Below are 24,848 nucleotides of genomic sequence, written 5' to 3' on the forward strand. Positions count from 1 at the left end.
TGAATGAAATAAATTAAGAAAAGGAACCTAATTGGAACTCTACAATGAATCCTTTTGTAAAGCAAAATCATTGCCCTCTGATTTTGGGATTACATGTATGATTTTTTCATAAACCTGATTTATATATTTTTATTTAGACTTGTTTACCCTGTTTTTGAGTCAGCTTCTCTAATTCACAGGTCAGCCTAGGGCAACATGGCAGATTTGCTACTTAAGGCACATGACTTTTTTGGCTGTATTATGCTTATAGCAATGGCTGAGCAGCAGGAAACAGTACTTAATTAGCTGCCTTTGCAGTTATCAGGCTGCAATCACATTTGATTAAGAAGGCTGTTTATTTCACTCAAGGCTGAGAAAGCTCTCCTGAGGAGAGATGCCCATGTTTTGGCCCAGAGAACCACAAAAAGAGCCTCGCACATGAAGGGGCACTCTGCAGCTCAGTCATAGGTTTTCTGAATGACCTTGGAGAAGTCACTTTGCTCCCCATTTGTTTCCTCTTTTCCCAGACTCCAAACGTTTTCAAAGCCCAATGTCAGGAACATATTTCAAAACTCTTCTAAGTACTTTTATGTGCTAATATACCCTTCAGTCTAATTCTGGGAGATAGGCAAGTTGTTACTCTTATACCCTCTTAACAAATTAATAAAGAGGCTCAATGATATTAGAAGAATAAAGTTTACACAGCAAAAAAGAAGAGGAATTCAAGACCAATTTGGTGAACTTGGTTGTTCTTCTACACCCCCTATTGCTAAAACAACTATTAATTAAGAATAGAATCATAGAGAGTTGTTTCCTGTTTAATTTCACCTGACAAAGGGCAAGAAGGTCTATTTTCTTAATGTGAGGATGGGAATTACTTGAGACTGAAACCATAAAGAAGAGTTTTCCCCATTTATTTGATAAATATAAATTCAAATATTTGCCTATATGTAATACTTTGGAAGTTGACCTTGCATTATTCCTGGTGTTTATAGAGGAAAAATGTTGTATTAACATTGTACAGTTGCTTTTTTTTTCATTATTTGTGGTAGCTATGTTTTTTTTAATGCCTTTATTAGAATATAATTGCTCTACAATGGTGTGTCAGTTTCTGCTTTATAACAAAGTGAATCAGCTATACATATACATATATCCCCATATCTCCTCCCTCTTGCGTCTCCCTTCCACCCTCCCTATTCCACTGCTTTAGGTGGTCACAAGGCATCAAGCTGATCTCCCTGTGCTATGTGGCTGCTTCCCACTAGCTATCTATTTTACATCTGGTAGTATATATATGTCAATGCCTCTCACATCGTCCCAACTTACCCTTCCCCCTCCCCGTGTCCTCAAGTCCATTCTATGTCTGTGCCTTTATTCCTGCCCTGCCCCTAGATTCTTCAGAACCTGTTTTTTTTTTAAAGATTCCATATATATGTGTTAGCATACAGTATTTATTTTTCTCTTTCTGACTTACTTCACTCTGTATGACAGTCGCTAGGTCCATCCACCTCACTACAAATAACTCAATTTTATTTCTTTATATGGCTGAGTAATATTCCATTGTATATATGTGCCAAATCTTCTTTATCCATTCATCTGTCAATGGACACTTGGATTGCTTCCATGTCCTGGCTATTGTAAATAGAGCTGCAATGAACATTTTGGTACATGACTCTTTTTGAATTATGGTTTTCTCAGGATATATGCCCAGTAGTGGGATTGCTGTGTCGTATGGTAGCTCTATTTTTAGTTTTTGAGGAACCTCCAACTGTTCTCCATAGTGGCTGTATCAGTTTACATTCAGTTTACATTTACAGAGCAAGAGGGTCCCTTTTCTCAACACTCTCTCCAGCATTTATTGTTTGTAGAGTTTAGGATGATGGCCATTCTGACTAGTGTGAGGTGACACCTCATTGTACTTTGATTTGCATTTCTCTGATGATTAGTGATACTGAGCATCCTTTCATGTGTTTGTTGGCAATCTGTATATCTTATTTGGAGAAATGTCTGTTTAGGTCTTCTGCCCATTTTCGGATTGGGTTGTTTGTTTCTTTAATATTGAGCTACATGAGCTGTTGATGTATTTTGGAGATTAATCCTTTGTCTGTTGATTCATTTGCAAATATGTTCTCCCATTCTGAGGGTTGGCTTTTTGTCTTGTTTATGGTTTCCTTTGTTGTGCAAAATCTTTTAAGTTTCATTAGGTCCCATCTGTTTATTTTTATTTTTATTTCCATTTCTCTAGGAGGTGGGTCAAAACGGATCTTGCTGTGATTTATGTCATAGAGTTTTCTGCCTATGTTTTCCTCTAAGAGTTTTATAGTGTCTGGCTTTACATTTAGGTCTTTGATCCATTTTGAGTTTATTTTTGTGTATGGTGTTAAGGAGTGTTCTAATTTCATTCTTTTACATGTAGTTGTCCAGTTTTCCCAGCACCACTTACTGAAGAAGCGGTCTTTTCTCCATTGTATATTCTTACACCCTTTATCAAAACTAAGGTGGCCATATGTGCATGGCTTTATCTCTGGGCATTCTATCCTGTACAATTGAGCTATATTTCTGTTTTTGTGCCAGTACCATACTGTCTTGATTACTGTAGCTTTGTAGTATAGTCTGAAGTCAGGGAGCCTGATTCCTCCAGCTCTGTTTTTCTTTCTCAAGATTGCTTTGACTATTTGGGGTTTGTGTTTCCATACAAATTGTGAATTTTTTTGTGCAAGTTCTGTGAAAAATGCCAGTGGTAGTTTGATAGGGACTGCATGGAATCTGTAGATTGCTTTGGGTAGTGGAGTTATTTTCAAAATGTTGATTCTTCCAATCCAAGAACGAGGTATATCTCTCCCTCTGTTTGTATCATCTTTAATTTCCTTCATCAGTGTCTTATAGTTTTCGGCATACAGGTCTTTTGCCTCCTTAGGTAGGTTTATTCCTAGGTATTTTGTTCCTTTTGTTGCAGTGGTAATTGGGAGTGTTTCCTTAATTTCTTTTTCAGATTTTTCATCGTTAATGTATAGGAATAAAAGAGATTTCTGTGCATTAATTTTGTTTCCTGCTACTTTACCAAATTCATTGATTAGCTTTAGTAGTTTTCTGGTTACGTCTTTAGGATTCTCTATGTATTGTATTATGTCATCTGCAAACAGTGACAGTTTTACTTTTTCTTTTCTGATTTGGATTCCTTTTATTTCTTTTTCTTCTCTGACTGCTATGGCTAAAACTTCCAAAACTATGTTGAATAATAGTGGTGAGAGTGGGCAACCTTGTCTTGTTCCTGATCTTAGTGGAAATGGTTTTAGTTTTTCACCATTGAGAATGATATTGGCTCTGGGTTTGTCATATATGGCCTTTATTATGTTGAGGAAAGTTCCCTCTATGCCTACTTTCTGCAGGGTTTTTATCATAAATGGGTGTTGAATTTTGTAGAAAACTTTTTCTACATCTATTGCGATGATCATATGGTTTTTCTCCTGCCATTTGTTAATATGGTTTATCACATTGATTGGTTTGCATATATTGAAGAATCCTTGCACTCCTGGGATAAACCCTGCTTGATCATGGTGTATGATCTTTTTAATGTGCTTTTGGATACTGTTTGCTAGTATTCTGTTGAGGATTTTTGCATCTATGTTCAGCAGTGATATTGGCCTGTAGTTTTCTTTCTTTGTGACATCCTTGTCTGGTTTTGGTATCAGGGTGATGGTGGCCTTGTAGAATGAGTTGGGGAGTGTTACTCCCTCTGCTATACTTTGGAAGACTTTGAGAAGGTTAAGTGTTAGCTCTTCTCTAAATGTTTGATAGAATTTGCCTGTGAAGCCATATGGTCCTTGGCTTTTGTTTGTTGGAAGATTTTTAATCACAGTCTCAATTCCAGTGCTTGTGATTGGTCTGTTTATATTTTCTATTTCTTCCTAGTTGAGTCTCATAAGGTTGTGCTTTTCTAAGAATTTGTCCATTTCATTCAGGTTGTCCATTTTAATGGCATATAGTTGCTTGTTGTAATCTGTCATGATCCTTTGTATTGCTGCAGTATCAGTTGTTACTTCTCTTTTTTCATTTCTAGTTCTATTGATTTGAGTCTTCCCCCTTTTTTTCTTGATGAGTCTGGCTAATAGTTGCTAAATTTTGTTTATCTTCTCAGAGAACCAGCTTTTAGTCTGATTGATCTTTGCTATCATTTCCTTCATTTCTTTTTCATTTATTTCTGATCTGACTTTATGATTTCTTTCCTTCTGATAAATTTGGGATTTTTTTGTTCTTCTTTCTCTAATTGCTTTAGGTGTAAGGTTAGGTTGTTTATTTGAGATGTTTTCTGTTTCTTGAGGTAGGATTGTATTGCTATAAACTTCCCTCTTAGAACTGCTTTTGCTGCATCCCATAGGTTTTGGGTCATCATGTTTTCATTGTCATTTGTTTCTACGTATTTTTTTATTTCCTCTTTGATTTCTTCAGTGATCTCTTGGTTATTTAGTTGTGTGTTGTTTATCCTCCATGTATTTGTATTTTTTTACAGACTTTTTCCTCTAATTGATATCTAGTCTCATAGCATTGTGGTTGGAAAAGATACTTGATACAGTTTCAATTTTCTTAAATTTACCAAGCCTTGCTTGGTTTGTGACTGAAGATATGATCTATTCTGGAGAATGTTCCATGACCACTTGAGAAGAAAGTGTATTCTGTTGTTTTTGGCTGGAACGTCCTATAAATATCAATTAAGTCCATCTTGTTTAACATGTCATTTAAAGCTTGTGTTTCCTTATTGATTTTCAGTTTGGTTGATCTGTCCATTGGTGAAAGTGCGGTGTTAAAGACCCCTACTATGATTGTGTTACTGTCGATTTCCCCTTTTATGGCTGTTAGCATTTGCCTTATGTATTGTGGTGCTCCTATGTTGGGTGCATAAATATTTACAATTGTTATATCTTCTTCTTGGATTGAACGCTTGATCATTATGTTGTGTCCTTCTTTGTCTCTGATAATGGTCTTTATTTCAAATCTATTTTGTCTGATATTAGAATTGCCGCTGTAGCTTTCTTTTGATTTCCATTTGCATGGAGTACCTTTTTCCATCCCCTCACTTTCAGTCTGTATGTGTCCCTGGGTCTGAAGTGGGTCTCTTGTATATAGCATATATACGGGTCTTGTTTCTGTATCCATTCAGCTAGTTGATGTCTTTTGGTTGGCGCGTTTAATCCATTTACATTTAAGGTAGTTATTGATATGTATGTTCCTATTACCATTTTCTTAATTGTTTTGGGTTTGTTACTGTAAATCTTTTCCTACTCTTGTGTTTCCTGACTAGAGAAGTTCCTTTAGCATTTGTTGTAAAGCTGGTTTGGTGTTGCTGAATCCTCTTAGCTTTTGCTTGTCTGTAAAGATTTTAATTTCTCTGTCAAATCTGAATGAGATCCTTTTTGGGTAGAGTAATCTTGGTTGTAGGTTTTTCCCTTTCATCACTTTAAATATGTCTTGCCACTCCCTTCTGGCTTGCAGAGTTTCTTCTGAGAGATCAACTGTTAACCTTATGGGGATTCCCTTGTATGTTAATTATTGCTTTTCCCTTGCTGCTTTTAATATTTTTTCTTTATATTTAATTTTTGATAGTTTGATTAATATGTGTCTTGTCGTGTTTCTCCTTGGATTTATCCTGTATAGGACTCTCTGCTCTTCCTGGCCTTGATTGACTATTTCCTTTCCCATATTAGGGAAGTTTTCTAATATAATCTCTTCAAATATTTTCTCAATCCCTTTTTTTTCTTCTTCTCCTTCTGGGACACCTATAATTTGAATGTTGGTGCATATAATATTGTCCCAGAGGTCTCTGAGACTGTCCTCAGGTCTTTTCATTCTTTTTTCTTTATTCTGCTTTGCAGTAGTTATTTCCACTATTTTATCTTCCAGGTCACTTATCCATTCTTCTGCCTCGGTTATTCTGCTATTGATTCCTTCTAGAGAATTTTTAATTTCACTTATTGTGTTGTTCATTATGGTTTGTTTGCTCTTTAGTTCTTCTAGGTCCTTGTTAAACATTTCTTGTATTTTCTCCATTCTATTTCCAAGATTTTGGATTATCTTTTCTATGATTACTCTCAATTATTTTAGGTAGACTGCCTATTTCCTCTTCATTTGTTTGATCTGGTGGGTTTTTACCTTGCTCCTTCATCTGCTGTGTGTTTCTCTGTCTTCTCATTTTGCTTAACTTACTGTGTTTGGGGTCTCCTTTTTGCAGGCTGCAGGTTCATAGTTCTCCTTGTTTTTGGTGTCTGCCTCCAGTGGATAAGTTTGATTCAGTGGGTTGTATAGGCTTCCTGGTGGAGGTGACTGTTGCCTGTGTTCTGGTGGATGAGGCTGGATCTTGTTTTTCTGGTGGGCAGGACCACGTCTGGTGGTGTGTTTTGTGGTGTCTGTGAAATTATTATGATTTTAGGCAGCCTCTCTGTTAATGGGTGGGGTTGTGTCCCTGTCTTGCCAGTTGTTTGGCATAAGGTGTCCAGCACTGTAGCTTGCTGGTTGTTGAGTGGAGCTGGCTCTTAGTGTTGAGATGGAGATCTCTGGGAGAGCTTTCGCCGTTTGATATTATATGTAGCCGGGAGGTCTCTGGTGGACCAATGTCCTGAACTCTGCTCTCCCACCTCAGAGGCACAGGCCTAACACTTGGCCGGAGCACTGAGACACTTTCAGCCACATGGCCAGGTACTTGGGGACTTTCTTGCCTTGTGGAAAGTCTGAGGTCTTCTGCCAGTGTTCAGTAGGTGTTCTGTAGGAGTTGGTCCACATGTAGATGTATTTCTGATGTATTTGTGGGGAGGAAGTGAACTCCACGTCTTACTCCTCTGCCATCTTGAAGGTCTCCCTGTACAGTTGGTTATTTGCAAGCACTGGTATCACTCATTTTTTGCAAAGTGAAGCACAGAGAGATAACATTCTGTTTACCTTTTTTGACAGTGTGAATTCATACAGAGTATGTTTGAAGTAATTTGTCATGTTTTTCTTTATTTTTGTCAGATTTGGCCAAAGGCATAAAAAACATTCTTTTTGTTATCTGTAAGATTTTCTTTCTTCTTTCTCTTTCTTTAAGAATGCATATCCAAACTATAAATTATATTTATCTCTGAGCTACTGTGGGTTAAACAGCCAAGGCTTTCACCCATGGAACATTCTGATGGAATCCTATTATACTTTATGTGGTTATCATCTCCCTCTGAAATTTGCATTAGTTATGGGTGTGTTCATCCTAACATTTGGCAATTGGGAGACAGCTGGAAGATAGTGTGCTCTGGTCAGCAGCTGTCCATCAGAATTCTTCCAATATAATGGAATAAAAATCACTGTGTGTGCATAATCTTGCCTCCTCAATTTTATCGATAAAATATTTTATCTCTAAAAATTATGCAACTGAATGGAGTTTTACAGGAGCCTGTTGCCTGATGAGTCACAGGCTGGCAGATCATACTGTCTCATTGATAGAACATATTCAAACATGTGAATTGTGCGAAAGCCTGGATGGGAGGTAGGTAGGACCAAAACTAGGCCTCCTAGTATATACCTGAGGCAAACTTCAGTGCAAAGCACCTTCTACCTTTGGGTTCTGGATCTTCTGTAGTGGAGCTATTTTTCAACTTTTTCCACTGAAACACTGAGCATTGATAGAGCACATTCAAATATGTGCTGTACAATGAAATATGACAAGAAGTTAAATCATTATAATCAAATTGCCTTTTGAGTTCTAATTCCTATCATCTGATTATAATTTATTATAAACAGTGTGATTCGAAAGTGATGGCTGACTCCCTAGAAATCACTCCTTTTATTTTGTAATCATACCTGATTTTTACCCCATGAAAGAAATTCTCTGAAATCAATAACATATTTGAATTATGAGTTGATATTTCTAAGCAAATATTTACCCAGATGATACATATTTATTTAGAACTCACAAAATGTCAGCTTTTTCATCCTTAAATGGAGGATTACTTGTGTTTAAATGATCCACTCTGGATCATTCAGTTGGTCAGGCCCCGTACCTTCCATGGTAGGTTAGCAGACCTGCTTCTTGTCCTCTTGGAAGGGCAGACAGATCACTTAGGAACTTGAATAAAGTGATAAATAATAGCAGGGCAGAGAAAGGATACTAATATGGCAACATATAGGAGGGAATTTAATCCAGATTGAAGTTAAGAAAAAGCTCCCCCCAAAATATGATGTTTAGATATTCATAAGTTCTTATAGCAATAAATAGTTTTCATTCTTCCCATCTTGAAATCATCAGTTCTTCAGGAGACAGTAGGGAGTAGCAGAAAAAGGTCAAGCACACATAGTTTTAAATGCCAGCTTATTACACAGTAGCTGTGTGAAATTAGACAAATTACTTAACTCTGAGTCTCAACTTCCTCATCTGTACAGAGAAGAATAATAATACCCAGGTAATGGGGGCTATTCTGAAGATTAATAAACTAATATATTTTAAGCATCTGGAACAGAGATTGCATTAAATAAATGATAATTCCCTTCACTCTAATAATTTCTGCCACTGCTAAATACTGTTTCCCTTATAATATCCAACTCTGACTTCTATCAAATGAAGGTAGCCCCTAAAACCTGGAATATATGACCAGCTGTGAGTTGTTTGGGGCACAATCTCATGGATGAATAAATAAAGATGGATCCTCACATAAACTGCTTTGTTATGGCAACATATTCAATTCAGAATGAACCAAAATACCACAAATCCTATCTTTTACATAATTTAAAATACAAAAAGCACGTAGAAGAGAATTAAGGGATTCACTGTTCCCGCCACCATGAAAGGTATATTCAGGCTGATTAGTGAAGGAAAGATCAATTTTAACAGTGAAGGAATTTTGAAGGGCTGGAGAACACTTTTAGGGAAGCTGAAATAGATGTAGAACACTTTTCAGGAGGCTGATCAGATCTAGAAAGGGGAGAAATACAGTGTATTCCCGAATTTTCACGGGCTCCATGGTGGGCTTGCTGTTCTCTTTCTTACACTTCTCTTCGAAACATCCCATTCACTCCCCCCACACCTGTTTCAGCCAGCACCTCTAGGCTTTTTACTCCCAAATCTAGATGTGATGCTCCAGGCTCTCCAATGAGGTTCAATTTGTGCATCCCACCCACTAAAGGTTCACTGAATTTGTCTTATAGGATATAAAGCCTATTACCCCCACTCCCCACCACTCAACATATTAAAAATGGAATTCATCCCCCTCTCTGAACCTTCTTGAATGTTCCTCATTAGTTCCCAGAACACACTATCTACACAATCATTCAGAACTTCAGACTTGATTTGTACTTGTTCCTCTTGTTTAGCCCCAATTCTTAGTCTCTTTTATCACTTTGCCCTGCAGTACAGGACATTGTCAAAGAGCACCAGCCCTCTCTACAAGCATGCCTAAAGGATGGGCAGCATCAGACCCCCTGGGAGTTTGTTAAAAATGCAGAATTTCAGGTTCCACACCAGACCTAACCAAATCAGAATCCACATGTTAACAAGGTGCTGTGATATTTATATTAACAAATAAATATTTGATCTTTGTCCCATTTCTGGCACAGAGATCCTAAAACCCCTGGAATTTCCTAAGTGATAAGAGTAATAAAGGTGTCTTAATATTCATAACAAACCCCTTTCAACCACATCTGAGTTTATGTTAATGAGGTGAGTTTTAGAAATCACCTGAGGATGGAGCTGGTTGCCAGGGAAACCAACCTTGTGGTTAGAGGGTTGGAACTTTCATTCCAACCTCCAGACCTCCAGGGAGGGGAGAGGGGCTGGAGGTTGAGTTAAATCATTAACAGTCAATGATTTAATCAATCATGTCTATGTAATGAAGCCTCCATAAAACCCCAAAAGGACAGGATTCAGAGAGCTTCCTGGGTTGGTGAACATGTGGAGAATTAGGGAGAGGGACATGACTGGAGACAGCATTGAAGCGTCAAACCTTTCCCCATACTTTGCCCTATGCAGCTCTTCCATCTGGCTGTCTCTTATTTATAATGTTTTATTCTAGTAAGTAAAATGTTTCTTTGACTTCTGTGAATGCTCTAGCAAATTTATTGAATCCTAGGGTCATTGAAACCTCTAATTTATAGTTCAAAAGCTCAGGTGACACCAAGGACTTGCAACTGGTGGCTAAAGTTGGGGAAGGTGGGAGCAGTTTTATAGGACTGGACCAGTAACCTGTGGATCTGATGTTCTCTCCAGGTACATAGTGTCAGAACTGAGTTAATTGCTTGTGGTGTTGGAAAACCCACACAATGAAATTGGTCTTAAAATCTTAGGTGTCCACGTGATCTCTTACAGTCTTCATCAAACATTTCCATTGCTTTCTTTCTTTTAATTATAAGGATTTTCCAAAACATAAGAATTACAGATACTAGTATAAAACACCCACATACCCACTACCTATACTTATTGCATGTTAATAATTTATAATATGTTTCAGATTTGTATTTTTTAAGTAATAAAATATTAGAGTTGAAGGTCTCCTTCCTACTCCTGTGCCTAAGGTGACAAACTTGTCCCAGGACTGTCCCAAATTGTAGCACTGAAAGTCCTGCACCCCAGGAAACCCCTCAGTTCTAGGAAATACTGAAACTCATCTGTACTTTTCCCTCCCCCACAAATTTACCACACATTTACCACATGTGCATGTTTCTATAATATACAGAATTATTTTATGTGTTTCGCTTTATGCAAATAGTATCATGTTTGGCACATTCTTTTCCTGTTAGCTCTTTTTCACACAGCATTACAGTTTTGAGATTTACTCTAATGATACACTAACATGCGTGGATTTAATTGCTAGATCCCATTCTACTGTATGAATATACTCTAATTTACTTATCCATTCTCCTCTGATAGAAATTTAGGTTGCTTCCAATATTATGCTATTTTAAATAATATCAACCAACATTACGATGTCTCCTTGTATATATTTGAGGATTTTCTAGGGAATATATGTAGAAGGGGTAAATTGCCAAGTCCTAAAGGATGCCCATCTTCATCTTTTCTGCATGTGGTCAAATTGTTCCCAAGTGTTGATAACGGTTTGTGTTTTCCCACCAGCAGTGTGAGTTCCCTTTCACGTTGGCCCACAGTGCTTGGTGCTATCAGACTTACAGAGTATTGCCAGCCTGACAGCTCTGAACAGTCTTGTACTGTTTTGAAATGCATTTCCCTGCTTTAGCTAGCCAGGGGGAGCATCTTCCGTGTGTTTATTGCCCTTCTGGTTTTCTTCTCTACTACTTTTGAGCACACACATTGCCCATTTTCCTATTGAGGCATTATGGATACTAATCTTTTGTGAATCATATGAACTGCAAGTATCTTCTCCAAGTGGGGAATTTGCCTGACACTTCGCCTATGGAATTGTTGCCTTATATATTTTAAAAAAATTTAAAGATTGAGATATAATTCACATACCATAAAATTGTTTTAAAGTGTAGAGTTCAGTGATTTAGTATACCTCTTCTTTTACAGTTTGTGCTTTCTAGCTTTTATTTTAGAAATCTTTCCTATTCTGATACTATGATGCCATTCTACTCTTTTTAAAAATGTTGTAAATGTTTGCTTCTTGCCTTTATGTAATTAACCCATTAGGATAGATTTTGGGGTGTGGTGTGATGGAGTGATCTAGTTTAAGTTTATCTGTATGGATAGTTAATTGTCTTGGCACCATTTATTAAATAATCCACCCACCTCTACTGGTTTGTAATCAGTAATCACCTCCGTTATCACATGAGTCAACTTCTAAGCTTTATATTCTATCAGTATATAGAATAAAAGTGTATATAGTGTATATATATATATATATATATATAGTATATATATCTGTGAACCAGTATCACACTATTTATTTTCCATAACTTTATAATAAATCTTGATGTCTCCTAGGCATGTCTTTTCACTTTGTTGTTTTTCATAACTGTTCTCTTTTGTCTACACCCTTTTCTTGCTCATATACATTTTAGGCTCAGTCTGTCAAACTCAATAAAAAATGGTTCTGTGGGTTTTTATTAGAATTGTATTGGTTTTACATATAGTTCGGGAAGAATTGACATATCCCAATATTGACAACCTTACCATATTTTCCCATCCACAATTCGGTATCTCTTAATTTCTTTAAGTCTCCCTTTAATCTCTTGAAACTTTTATGTATTTATATTACTCCATAAGTGCCATGCACATATTATTGGATTTCTTATTAGGTACTTAGTTTCTGGTGTTGTGAGATTTGTGTACACACATATATATTATGTTTTCTGAGTGTTGTTGATGTATAAGGATGCACTAATTTTTGTACACTGATCTTACATCCTGCAATGTTGATGAATTCTCTTATTTGTTTTTATAGTCTGAGGAGTATAGGCAATCATATCATTGGTAAATAATAACAATTTAGTTCTTTCGTTTCCAATTGGAATCATCTCTTTTTAATTTGTCTTGTTGGTTACACTGACCAAGCCAGTAAGATGCTGAATAGAGTGGTGCTAGATGCTAGCTTGTCTTCTAGTTGCCTTAAAAGGGAATGGTCATAACAGTGTAGCATTGAGTATGGTTCTTGAGGTAGGTTTTGTTTTTTCTTTTGAGATCTTTATTCAGTTAAGAAATTTTCCTCTATTCATAGTTTGCTAAGTGTTTTTTTAACTCAAGTGAGTGATGGATTTCATCAATTGTCGTTTCTTTCAAGGATCTTCTTAGAATTGCTCTCCTTCAAGAAGTCTTCCTAGCACCCTAAAGTTGGACTAAAAACTCCTTCTCTCTGATTCCACTACATTTAGTCCTTTCCACAGCCTACTAAATTGTCTGTTTTCTAAGTTCATGTTTCGCAGTAGCTTATAAGCAATTCAAGAGCAGGAACTGTGTTTGATTCATGGCTATGTCCTCCATTACCAGCTGTAGAACATAGAATATCTCTGTACATATTATAGAAATAAATTGCTGGGAACATGTTCTAGAAACTTATCTAGCCCTTCCTAAAAACAAATTATGTTTTTAACAATGAAGCTTAATTTACAAAGGCAATTATGATTGAATAGAGTAGATTCAAAAAATTTTAGATATCTACACCTTTATATTTGCTCTTAATAATACATAAAATGTATTTGTGTAATACATAAAATACATGTCTTCTGAGAAACAATGACTTTCTTCTTAGAGCAAACATTATCTGTTACTACATTAATTTTTTTTAATTCAATTACTTAAACTAAAAAAAATGTTCTCTGAGCATGCCATTCTCTACAAATCTCCATGTATTCACCAGTCTGGCAGCTTTCCAAACCCTGTCCTTTTGCATTTTCATGGAGGTTTCATTACAAAGGCATGATTGATTAAATCATTGGCCATTGATACTGAAATCAATCTCCAGCCCCTCTTCCCTCCCTAGAGGTCCAGGGGTTGGGATTGAAAGTCCCAACACCCTAATCACATGGTTGGTTTCCCTGGCAACCAGCCCCCATCCCCAGGTGCTTTCCAAAAGTCACCTCATTAACATTAAAATCAAGTTCATATTCATTTTAACATTATATTAGTTATTTATCATTCTGTCATTATTAAAACAAAAACAAGACTCCCACAAACTTTGATTTGCTCAGAATGTACCTTTTAGAGGTGTTTTGTCACATCTAAGTCCTAAGAACATTTTAATTCATTTAATTTAAATGATGTTCTTACCAATGCCAAAGGCCTTTCAAACTGTATTACATTTCTCTCCTTATTTGAACAGCCTCATTTATTTTATTCGGAATGCTCAGCTACTTAGTGAGTATGGAACCTCAAATGCCATTTGGAAATATGAAACCTTTATCTTTTAACTCAGTTTTGCTTTCATGAATAACATGGTTCTAACATCACAGTTGTGATATTTATTAGCTGTCTTTGCAAAACTTTGGGCAATACATCTTTTACAGTTCATTGAGAAGAAAAGAAACTTAATCCCACCAGCATCTCCATTATAGTTCTTTCTTTTGATTTTTCCCCGTGGGAATTTTGTGTTGGCCAGATGGCACACTGAAGGATCCCTAGACATATCTGCATTCTATGAAAGCAACATGGAAAAGCAAAAATCTATTTCTGAATGAGGGGATTAAATTTTATATCTTATCATCTGGCTCACCACGTCCAACCCAGTCATTATTTGGTTCATGTTCAATATTGTACAATTATTCTCCTATTCACATAACAGTCTTTCTTCGTTTTCAGTAAAGTCCTGCTTTTAGTCTGTCCCATTACTAATGGTAATTAGCCACTCAATTGCACCCTCTGAGCCCTTGAATTCTACTAGTTCTAAAGAATACTCCATAAACCTTATCTTTATGTTGGATCCTATCTCTAGGAAATGTCAGTCAAATTTCATCAACAGCAAAACTGAAATACCCATTTCCATATTCATGACAGAATGTTTATTTTCCATGGAGAAAAGTGGCTGGATGAAATGTTTGAGAATCAGTTTGATGAGAAATTGTTTACTTTGTAAATTGGCCCAATTCTCATTTTCAAACACAGTGAGGTTTCTAATTGTCAGGTAGTTACACTCCTGATCAAAAATGGAGAAAAAAATTCCAGTTACATATTCTGTCATAAATGGTATTAAATAGTGTAACATCTCAAAGTGTTCACTCTAAATATTTTCTCTATGGAATAAGTAAAAATAATCTTCATTTGGTGCCTTCTCACCTTTGTCCCTTTTCTTAGTGGTATCTAAGAGTGAGTCCGTTTTACATAAAACCAGCTCTTATTTCCAGAAAAATACTGAACTATTTTATTTTAGTTTTGTTAGACATGACCAATAAAAGAATGTAGTCTACCAATAAAAGTCTGTAAAATAAGGATGTATCTTTTGTCTTACCTATTATTTGTATGTTATATTCAAAGTTTAACCTTCCTTTTCTAGCAACACTGAACAACATGGGTTTTCCCAAACTGACCATTTTCTTTCTTAAATCTTTGCCTTTGTAGGGGACACTGTCTCTGTCTGGAATGCTCTTCCCTTTCTTCACTGTCCACTTATGTAAATATCTACTCTTTCTTTAAAACTCTGTTCAAATTTCATATTTATGAGACTTTCTCTAAACATCTCTTTCTAAACACACACACACACATTTAGCTGCTTTCTCTCTTCCCAGCCCTTCAATAACACTTCATAGATTAATTCTATGAAGAATTATTTGTCTACATTTTCTTCTCTTACAAGATTGTGAGATTGTAAAGGTCAGGGAACATCATTTATTCATCTTTGGATCCTATGCTGCCACGGTAACAGGCACTCAATATGAATTTGTAAATAACTGATTGCATAGTATATGCTGACTTTTGCAAAAATTATTCTTAAATTCTGGAAAATAATACTGTTACTTTTCTATATGGAAGTCAATATCTGTGACCATAATGAGCAAAAGCAGGCATGCCATTTTAAATAGATTTATGTCAAATAGACTTATTGTATTGCTCATTTTGCAGTATATACAAATATCAAATCATTATGTTGTACATCTGAAACCAATATAATGTTACACATCAATTACATCTCAATTTTAAAAAGTATATATGTTATTTTTAAAGTTTAATTTTTAAATTGTTTTCACAAGACACAAATAAATTTTCAGATTCCTAACTGATAGAAAGGGGGTAAAAGGGAGAGACCTGAGTAAAATAATACTTTTCAACTATATAAAAGGTAAATTGAAAGATAGCTCTTGTGATATCTTTGAAAACAAATCTTAACAATTAATTTGCAGAAGTTTAGAAAGAGCAGTTGAAGTAAATGGAATTAAGGGCTAAACACCTCTACTCATTATTTTAGAGAGTCCTCAGCAAGAAGGATCAAGTGTGCCTTACCTTACCAATTTACACACAGTCTAGAATGACCCAAATCGTGTTTTGTACTCTCTTTAGCTCATTTTAGGCTAAGCCAAGACATTTTCTATTTGAAAATAAACAAGACTCGAAGCCAGATTTATAAAATTATTCATTTAGGATACAAAACATTCCACTGTGGTTATTGCTTTCTTCCCTATTACCTTACTGATGACCATGAAGATTAAGTTCTCTGTTAAGATGATTAAAATGATTTTACTAAGAATGTGCCTGGATGCTTGGAAGAGAAGAAGCATAGCGTATGAGTTCCAAAATAGCAATATTTGAAAACATGTGCATGAAAGAACTTTTGTAAGCATTCTTGGAATTATTTTCTCTTTCTCTACCCCACACACCCACCCTAACTCAAAAAAGAGAAAAGCTTTGGGTGGAGTTAACTCTTTTCAAATCTTAAACAATAACTGGAAATCCTGAAAATGTATTCTCCTTTATCCAGTGGGGAAAACACTTTAAAGCTCTTTTTTTTCTCTAAGAATTGTTTAGCAAGGGATTTACTTAGTGGTTTCTATTTTGAACAGAAAATTCAGTTTAGCTGCCTGAAATATAATGCCATCTGTGTTTATTTCCGCCCTCCAAAAAACACAATTCTTTTTTTCAAACATAGCAAGTACATGGCCCTAATAACCCAGATAAAGATATAACTCAATGAATTCTTTACTTTAACCAAGTGATAAAATTAGTTCTAAGAATAGGTACCATAAAAAATGAATCTGATTGCAAATATAAAACATGTAAAGCACAACTGTAAATTAAAAAATATTTAACTATTTTGATTAGTAAGTAATTATGTCTTCTATATATATTTATCAGGGTGGAGGTATCTATGAGGTGAAAAAAAGGGCACAACACACACATTGTGATGTAGTTAGTGGGCAGAGAAATGGGCCAGGAGCCACAGGACCAAAGAATCAGAGTCATTCTGACACCAGGTTCTTCAAATCTATACCACCTTTGGGGCCCACTCACACATCTACCTGTAACAACAGCCTCTAGCATGTGGAGATCATTGGAAAAATCAAATTTGAATTTAGTAATGAAGTATTTTAATTTACTTAAAAAGTATGAAGTGATATACAAATGAGAAACATCATTATGTATTTATATTCTAAGCTGATTCTGACTGTTTTCTAAATGTAAAGGGACTTAATGTTTTTCCACCAAATCTTCTATGAGAAAAAATTAAAACATTTTAGAGTTTATTTGCATTGCAAAGAATGCTTAAATTCTGTTCATCAATTTTTATTACAGCCCGACATTTCTTCCATCGCCATGACAGTCTTCAAGAATATCCTGAAGTATGATTCTTTCTGGCATTATTCATGGAGACATGATCTCTAAGATCAGCCCCACTTTGATTCTAGAAAGTCTATGCGATGCCAGGTTTTCTATTCTCAGGAAACCGAGGATGACTTATAAGCCATCTCAATGGGTATATGCTTAAAATAGCCAGACACACATCACTTATTGCCTAATCTTTCCTGGCTCCACGTAAGCCTTCATAAAACACAAGTTAAGTCACAATGGAGCAGCCTTCAAATCATCCTGACAGTCACTTGAAAAATACAAAATGCAGACTCCTGAAAGCCATGGGTGATGGTCACCCATGGGTGAAATTCTTATGTTCCTATTCTCTACCTTCTATTTCTCAACTTGAAGGTGTGTGTAGAGGAACAGAGAGCTGCACAGTCCTCAGACATACAACCCTGAAGACAACTTCTGCTCGTCCATTTCCCTTCACCTAGAAGCATCTCTAAAATAAATCCTTAATTTGTTAGAGAGAAATACTTAACACCTTCTCTGCATGTATGTTTCATTGATTTTTGTAGTTGGTTATCACTTTACCCTGTTGAGGCTAGATTTCTTGGGATCTAATCTTGTTTCCCAAAGTTGCTTTAGATGCATCATGTAGAAAACTGAAGTTTCATATCTCAACTGTTTTTTATTCATGTCTCTTTTCCCTGATATCTACTGGCTGAGTCAGACAAATATATGCATGGCAAAATAAACTGGCTATCATTAAATGACAAATTCTAACTTACTAATCCTTCAACAAACGGACAAAAAAATATAGTTTACAATGTTAAAAAATGATCAATATATGAATATGGTCTAGTTAAAACATTATTATTACTATTACATTATTATTATCATAAAACAAATTAGACAATAAAAATATTCTTTAAACTCCCTTCTAACAAAAGCAATTTATTTTGTATATTAATTTGCACATTTAGTTAAATAATACAATACACTAGATAGTGATGAGTGTTGAGTGTCTCCAGTAAAGATTTTATGTAAACAACCAATCTTAGAATTTTCTACTCATAACTATAACTTAGTACTTTTTGAAAACATAACCGGGCAAGGGAAAAAGTATCAATATGGCCAAATTCGATTAATACTCACGAGAGAATATTCCCAATATAGGCATAGTAGGAGCAACAGTAGGGCGTGGTTCCATCACAGCAGTAAGATTTGCAGTCTTTGCCACACTGAGCAAGGCAATCCTCTACAAAATAAAAACCATATCCGTGCAGTTACATTTCTGAAAATCCCACCTTCATGAAAAATCACTCTATTTCACATCTTGATTGGTCAACCACCACTCTTTAGCACATTTAGACTTTCATTTTACATGCTCACAATTCTAAAACATTTGGAAGCACCTAAACTAGTCTTCCTTCCTTATTAGACATAAATCTGGAAAAGGCAAAGACCAATCTTTGAACCTCCTCCATCGAGCACCATAATTGGTAGTCAGAGTTGGTTGAATGAGACATTGAAGGGAGGAATGAGTGATCCAACTAATCAGACATTAAATTCGTCAACAGAGTTCTTGCAATAATTTTTAAATGATAAAGTCTTTTGACTTTAGGGTGCTACTCTCAACTACATTTAATGGAAAGTGTTGTTGACATGAATAATATCAACTGGAGATAATATTTAAGTAATGTATATTTTTCACCACAATGCATTATATGCTTCCCTTTCCCTACCATTTTTTTACCTTCGTAATTACAGTTTGTATATATAAGGTACCACAGATGAGTCTGCATACCCTGTTAATCCATTTGGATTGAAAGATAATGAGTTAGTTAGCTGTGGGGGAAAGTTCCTATAGATAATTCACTGGTGAATAATTAAGAGTTTATTTGATGCCAGATTTAAGAATCAATAAGCTATGAGGGCTTCCCTGGTGGCGCAGTGGTTGAGAGTTCGCCTGCCGATTCAGGGGACACGGGTTCGGGCCCCGGTGCGGGAGGATCCCACGTGCCGCGGAGGGGCTGGGCCCGTGAGCCATGGCCGCTGAGCCTGCATGTCCGGAGCCTGTGCTCCACAACGGGAGAGGCCACAGCAGTGAGAGGCCCGCGTACCGCAAAAAAAAAAAAAAAAAAAAAAGAATCAATAAGCTATGAAACAGCACTATGTGAAAAGGGAAATGTATTTTCTGATTAAAAAGGACATACCAGAGCTGACAAAACCAAATTACTGTCTTTTTTCCATGTTTTTGGCAAGGAAAATTATACCAAAATGTTAAATAAAAATTACCCTACCTTTAAAAAATTCTTTATTCTTCCTAAATGATTTATGTTTAACAAGTTAAGGTTATCATTTAGTTATAATCAGTGGTATAAATTACAATGGATATGTGAGTTTCAGGTACATGTAGGAAAACATTAAGTACAGTCTGATAATTTAAGGTACATGTTCAAGAATCACAAAATAGGTCATTTCCAACTCAATCTCTGAAGGCAATAACTACTATCTAAATTATATAAGACTTTTGCTTTTCTGTCAAAGTCATAACATAAAAGTGCAAATGTTATATATATGCCTACATGTCCATGTAATTGATTTGTCTAGAGAGGAAAATACAGATTTTGCTTTTAAATCACCTCCCTGACAAGATGATTCTTTACAAATTGATGCGATCAAAACCCAGCAAAGTTCTTTCACCTTTATCAATAATGCATGGCCTCTGTGGAACAAGTCAAAAGTTCATGTTTTCTTTCCCTCAATTTTATTCTACTTCATAAATGAACAAACCTTAATGTTTTCTTCTGGGATATGGTAAGAAGACATGAAAGGGAAAAATAACTACCTTTGTAAGATTCAGTAACTCTACTTAAATCCATAATTTTGAGGGCAGAAAACATGATCTAATGATTTATTGACAGTGTCTGCTTTTTGTAGTTTATTTTATCATTTTCCCAGGGAATTTCTATAGCTTTTATTTTTAGTACTGTTTAATTAAGTCAAATATTTAGACTAGTCAGTTATCTCAAGCGCTTAGCTGGGATGTTTTGCTTTATGCTCTTAAAAGCCGTTCAGATAGTGGGAGAGCTGACACTCCCGCCTTATTCTGTCAGAGCAGGACAAGTGATTTTTAAATAGCTTCATGGGGTGCCTTTTGCATAATGCCCAAGACAGTGACATCTTATTAAGCTCTCCATGATTATCGAAGATTCAATTACTGCTATTGTAAGGACATGGTGTTATCAAAATATTTTGAGCCAATGTTACAGGAAACCAAGCCCCAAATTTTGTAGCCAAGAAGCTGGATTATACCTGCAGCAAACATCTAGATCCTGCCACACATTGTTCATTATTTTTATGGCATTTTCCAGCACTCTTGTCTACTTCCCAGAATTAAACAACTGAAAAGGCAAGGTTTAATAGTATGGCAAATACATTCACAATCACAACATTTCCAAATTGGGGGGTCAACCACACCTCAAACTTATTTTGATATGTTAGTTGCTTTCTCCGGTTTATTTGAGAACAATCCTATAAAGATCACAGTTTGGACAGTACAGAAGCATTTTCTCACGTGTGAAAGAATGAAACATCCCAATGGCCCTCAGAAGATAAATAATATTATTACTAATATTCAAGTTAACATCCTTGAAAATTAGCTAGTTCCAATTTTCGTCAATGACTTTAGTTAAAGGTAGCATCTGGAAGAAGCTTTCCCACTCCCATCTTAAGAAATGTGTAGTACAGGAAAGCATCTGGCTCCAAGCACTTGCTCAGAATTGGCTCTTGTAATCTATAGCTAAGGATCAGAAAGGAAGGAAAAGGAGGAGACAGAAGTCACTGGCTAGGGTTGGGAAGGTTAAAACCTTGGCCAAATCCTGTCTTTGTAGCTGCAGTGGGAGTTGGATAATAATATAAACACTTCATTGAATCCCTTCCCCAAAGTGACTCCACAGTCAGACACGATGCTTCAGGTATAGAAACCTTGCTGTTATTTCCTTAACGAATGGAACCTGTATTTAATGCATTTTCCTTGGAGAAAATAATTCAGGTTACGGACAGTGCATCTGCATAGGTTTTTGTCCCATTAAAGCTGGCAATTTATTTAACAGCATATCTGGATTAATTCTATGTCTTCCGTGTTCCCCCGTCTCATCCCAATCCTCACTTCCAGCCTTATCTCTTAGTTCCAACCCAACTGTGTTATCTGTTTTTGCATATACAAATCTCATGATTTTTGCCTTTGTTCACATCTATCCTACTATATCTCCTATGTCCAAGGCTTCCTCTAATTCAAAGGTGTAGGTCCTAAAATGTCCTCCTCAATTTAATTTCTCCGAGCAAATATTTCCTGAGTTCCTCTTATGGGCCAGGTGTTTCACTAGTCTCTGAGAATATTATGCTAAACAAAATAGACATCATCTTCATGCAGCATATCCTCCTAAGCCAGCAATAAGGTCTCCTTCAAACACCTAGAGCACATGGTGTATCTCTCCTATAATACAGCTTTTTATACCTTAGAGTAAAGGGCACACCTGATCTCCCAGACAAGACTCAAAGCATGGCCTGTGTCCTACGTATCATTCAACACGTCTCATTCCATAAATATTAGTTGAGTGAATACGGCAAGCATAAAAAGGCCTCTGAAATAGAGTTCAGGAATTAATATCAAAAGCACATTAGCTAATCATTTCTTATCAAAGATGATAACGCGACCTAGTATTGGCTTGCAATGACTTTGTAGCGTACTAGGGAGGGATGCGGATGGAGAGAAGAAATGAATGGAACGAAAACTTTTTAAACTGATCAAGCTTGCTGCTGGCCAGCTGGGCGGGTTTCCTGAATCCTGGGGGTGCTGTGCACTTAACATTGGGGGAACAGGAAGACGGGAAGGAAAAGTGCAAATTAGAAGCGTTCGGCCACCAAAGAGAATAAAATGGACAAAAGAACAAGAAAAAGTTGTTCAGTGGTGTGACTAAAGATGAGCAAGGGAATTAAAGTTTCATTTGCTGTGTTCTATTTTCTTATTTTTGTTTTCTTTCGGTAAACAGAGGAAGTGGAAAGAATTATCATTGTTTCAAATGAACTAATTTTAATTTAACATTTTAATTTAACATTAAGATTTTAATATAACACAAATATTAATGCAATTGATTCTGTTAGACTCTCAAATTCTAAAAACATTATATGACTTAAGTAGTGCTGGAAAAACATTATAATGTGGACTCTCCTCATTAAATAGAAAGTACTTTTTCTATTTTATAAATTTCTGTATTTGAAGGTCAGCTATTCCCCTACAATAAAATATCTTTAAAACAACTTATAGACAGACACTAATTTACATTTTAATAAACAGATTGGAAACTTCTATAGAAGTTATTGTGATTCATTTCTGGCAAGGTTGAATGAGAAATTCAGTTCTACTGATGTTCAGGTAAGAATGTTGAAGAACGTCTTCATTTTGGTTGCAATATCATTGTAAGTATCAAAAGGCCAGCACAGTGCTATACATAAACTTACTACTGCGAGGTCATAGGTAAGCCTGTGGTGTTTGTCATAGGAAGTTAGAGACATGAAAACATTTACAAAGAACTCTGCTTTTATCCTGTTTTTTAAAATATGAAGCGGATGCAAAGCCTCATGTGTAATTAACTTTATACATGAATAACCAATGAAAGGCCATTTTGGGCTCAGCATCAGTCACAAAACAAGAAAACTGCTTTGCTTCATCAATTATTAGCAATTCTCTCTAAGAATAATTAGGATGAGGGAAATGAGATGCCCTTCACCTATAAGCAAGCGCTTAACAAATTCAGCGAAAACAGATCAGATTCTGGGTGAATTTATGCCTCTCGAAAACCCTATATTTCAACTCAGAGCTTCCAATTACCCTGTCCACCACACTTGAGGATCATCTTCTAAAGAAGAAAAACAGAGGTCTAAGGCTTTTTTATTTCTGAAAGGGAAAATCCGGAATATTCGGAATGTGGAGGTGGAGGGGCCAGTGGGTAGCATTTACTGAAATGGAAAAGTCATCAGATTAGTTTATTTGAAACCTCAGCGATGCCTCCCTAACTTCAGGTGCTTTTCAAAAAACATGCTTTCCTCGCACAGCTCAGTCTCCACCCTCACCCCAAATTCTCGAGTCCTGGATACGACTGGAAAAAATGCACGTTATCCAGAAAATAAAAACAATAACCCCTAAATGTGGGGTTGGGGGTAGCTGCTTCGCGGAGAGAGAGAAAGGAAAAGAAAAAAAAAAAAAAGGAAACGTGTAAGGAAAGGGACGAAACAACCGCGTGGAGGTCAAGCCCAGGGCTGCAGAGCGCGGGCACGGGCTTCTGCTCCTGCCTGCCGGGACCACACAGTCTCTGACCTCCCACCATGGTCCCGTGCATCCCGCGCAACCCGTGTTTGCTCGGAGTGTGACCCCAGCGCCGCCCCGAGCCCCCTTCCCCTCTCCCGCCGCCCTAGGTCACTGACCTGCGTAGACAAAGAGCAGGACCAACTTCGGAAGCAAGACCCCTGGACACCCGGGGACCCTCCGCGCGTCCATCCAAGCCGGTGGCCGGAGGTTGCGCGCCTGGACAGAGATGGACAGAGAGACAGACACACCGGTCTGTAGAGAGGGCTGGGAGCCAAGGGAGAGCCCGGCACCGGGAGGGGATGGGGGAGCTGGAGGGCGGTCAGATGGAGAGGGCAGCGCTCTGGAGAGCCGGGTGGCGCGGAGACCTGGCCATCGCCCTGGGAGCTTTCGAGGGGAGCCCGGGCCGCCGCGCGGGGCTGCGCTGGGGCGGAGGTCTCTTTGTCTGTCCCCGCGGCGCTCGGGCGGCGGGCTAAGCGGCCGATCCAGCGTCCTCGGCCACCCGGGCTCACATTTCATCTCCGCGGGTGGCACCTACGCGAGGCTGGGGGCGGGGGTGGCCCCGACTCCTCCCCACGCTCCAGTTCTTCCTTCTATAGAGTGACTCGAGGAGTTTGGTCCTCTCCTGAAGGAACTTTTTCTAACCCTTTGCTTTGGCTATCGACACGGAGTTTAATAAGCTCCTTTATCACCCTGCTCTCCACTCCAATTTTTCCTTTGGAAGTAATGGATGAAGAAAAGCTTTGTATTTTATCTTTACACAAATGAAGGGAATTTTCAGGGTTTAAGATGTTAGACAAAGAAAACCAGTGAGGAAAACCTAGGAGAATTGGAAAGTACAGAAACAGTGAATGGTTTAAGGAGAGCACTGTGGCAATATGTATCAAAATTCAAATGCACAAACACTTTAGTCAGTCCTCCTCTAGGAGTTTATAAATATACTGCTACATGTGTATTAGAGGATGCAAGGATACATCGCCTCCAAAATAAACATCACTTGAGCTTCCTACTGTGTTTTATGCATCATTGCAGAGCTAACCATCCACCAGGTCCAACAAGAAGGCTGGTCAATTTCTCCTTCTTCCTCAGCCGCAATAACCAGTCTATCACCAAGTACCACTGATTGTACACCTAATACCCACTCAAATGAATTTGTATTTTGGCCTCCATTTCTGCCCTAATATAGGCTCTTGTAGTCTCCATGATAACCATTCTCCTGCCTCAAGGGAGATCCGCCAGACTGAAGCTAGATTATTTCTTCTTAAACTACAGATTTAATCACATTCATTCACCTGTTTAAAACTCAGTGGCTTCCTGTTGCCCTGAAGTTAGAATCCAAACATTTAATCCTTG

General features: G+C 37.0%; 1 protein-coding gene across 2 annotated transcripts in view; it reads right to left on the reverse strand.

Moving 5' to 3' along the window:
* Window positions 1-24,076, reverse strand: part of CYYR1 (cysteine and tyrosine rich 1) — a 123,532-nt gene extending 99,456 nt beyond the window's left edge. Inside the window, exons 1-2 of one of the 2 annotated variants that reach the window (XM_060150796.1) lie at window positions 23,615-24,076; window positions 18,281-18,383 (exon numbers count right to left, since the gene is read on the reverse strand). In XM_060150796.1, the coding sequence (XP_060006779.1) occupies window positions 18,281-18,383; window positions 23,615-24,014 (503 nt within the window). In that variant the 5' untranslated portion in view covers window positions 24,015-24,076. The remainder of the gene's footprint in view (window positions 1-18,280; window positions 18,384-23,614) is intronic. The other variant, XM_060150795.1, reaches the window with a different exon arrangement.
* Between the last annotated feature and the right edge of the window lie 772 nt (window positions 24,077-24,848).

This window comes from Lagenorhynchus albirostris, chromosome 5 (assembly GCF_949774975.1).
Source record: "Lagenorhynchus albirostris chromosome 5, mLagAlb1.1, whole genome shotgun sequence".
Classification (NCBI taxonomy): Eukaryota; Metazoa; Chordata; class Mammalia; order Artiodactyla; family Delphinidae; genus Lagenorhynchus; species Lagenorhynchus albirostris.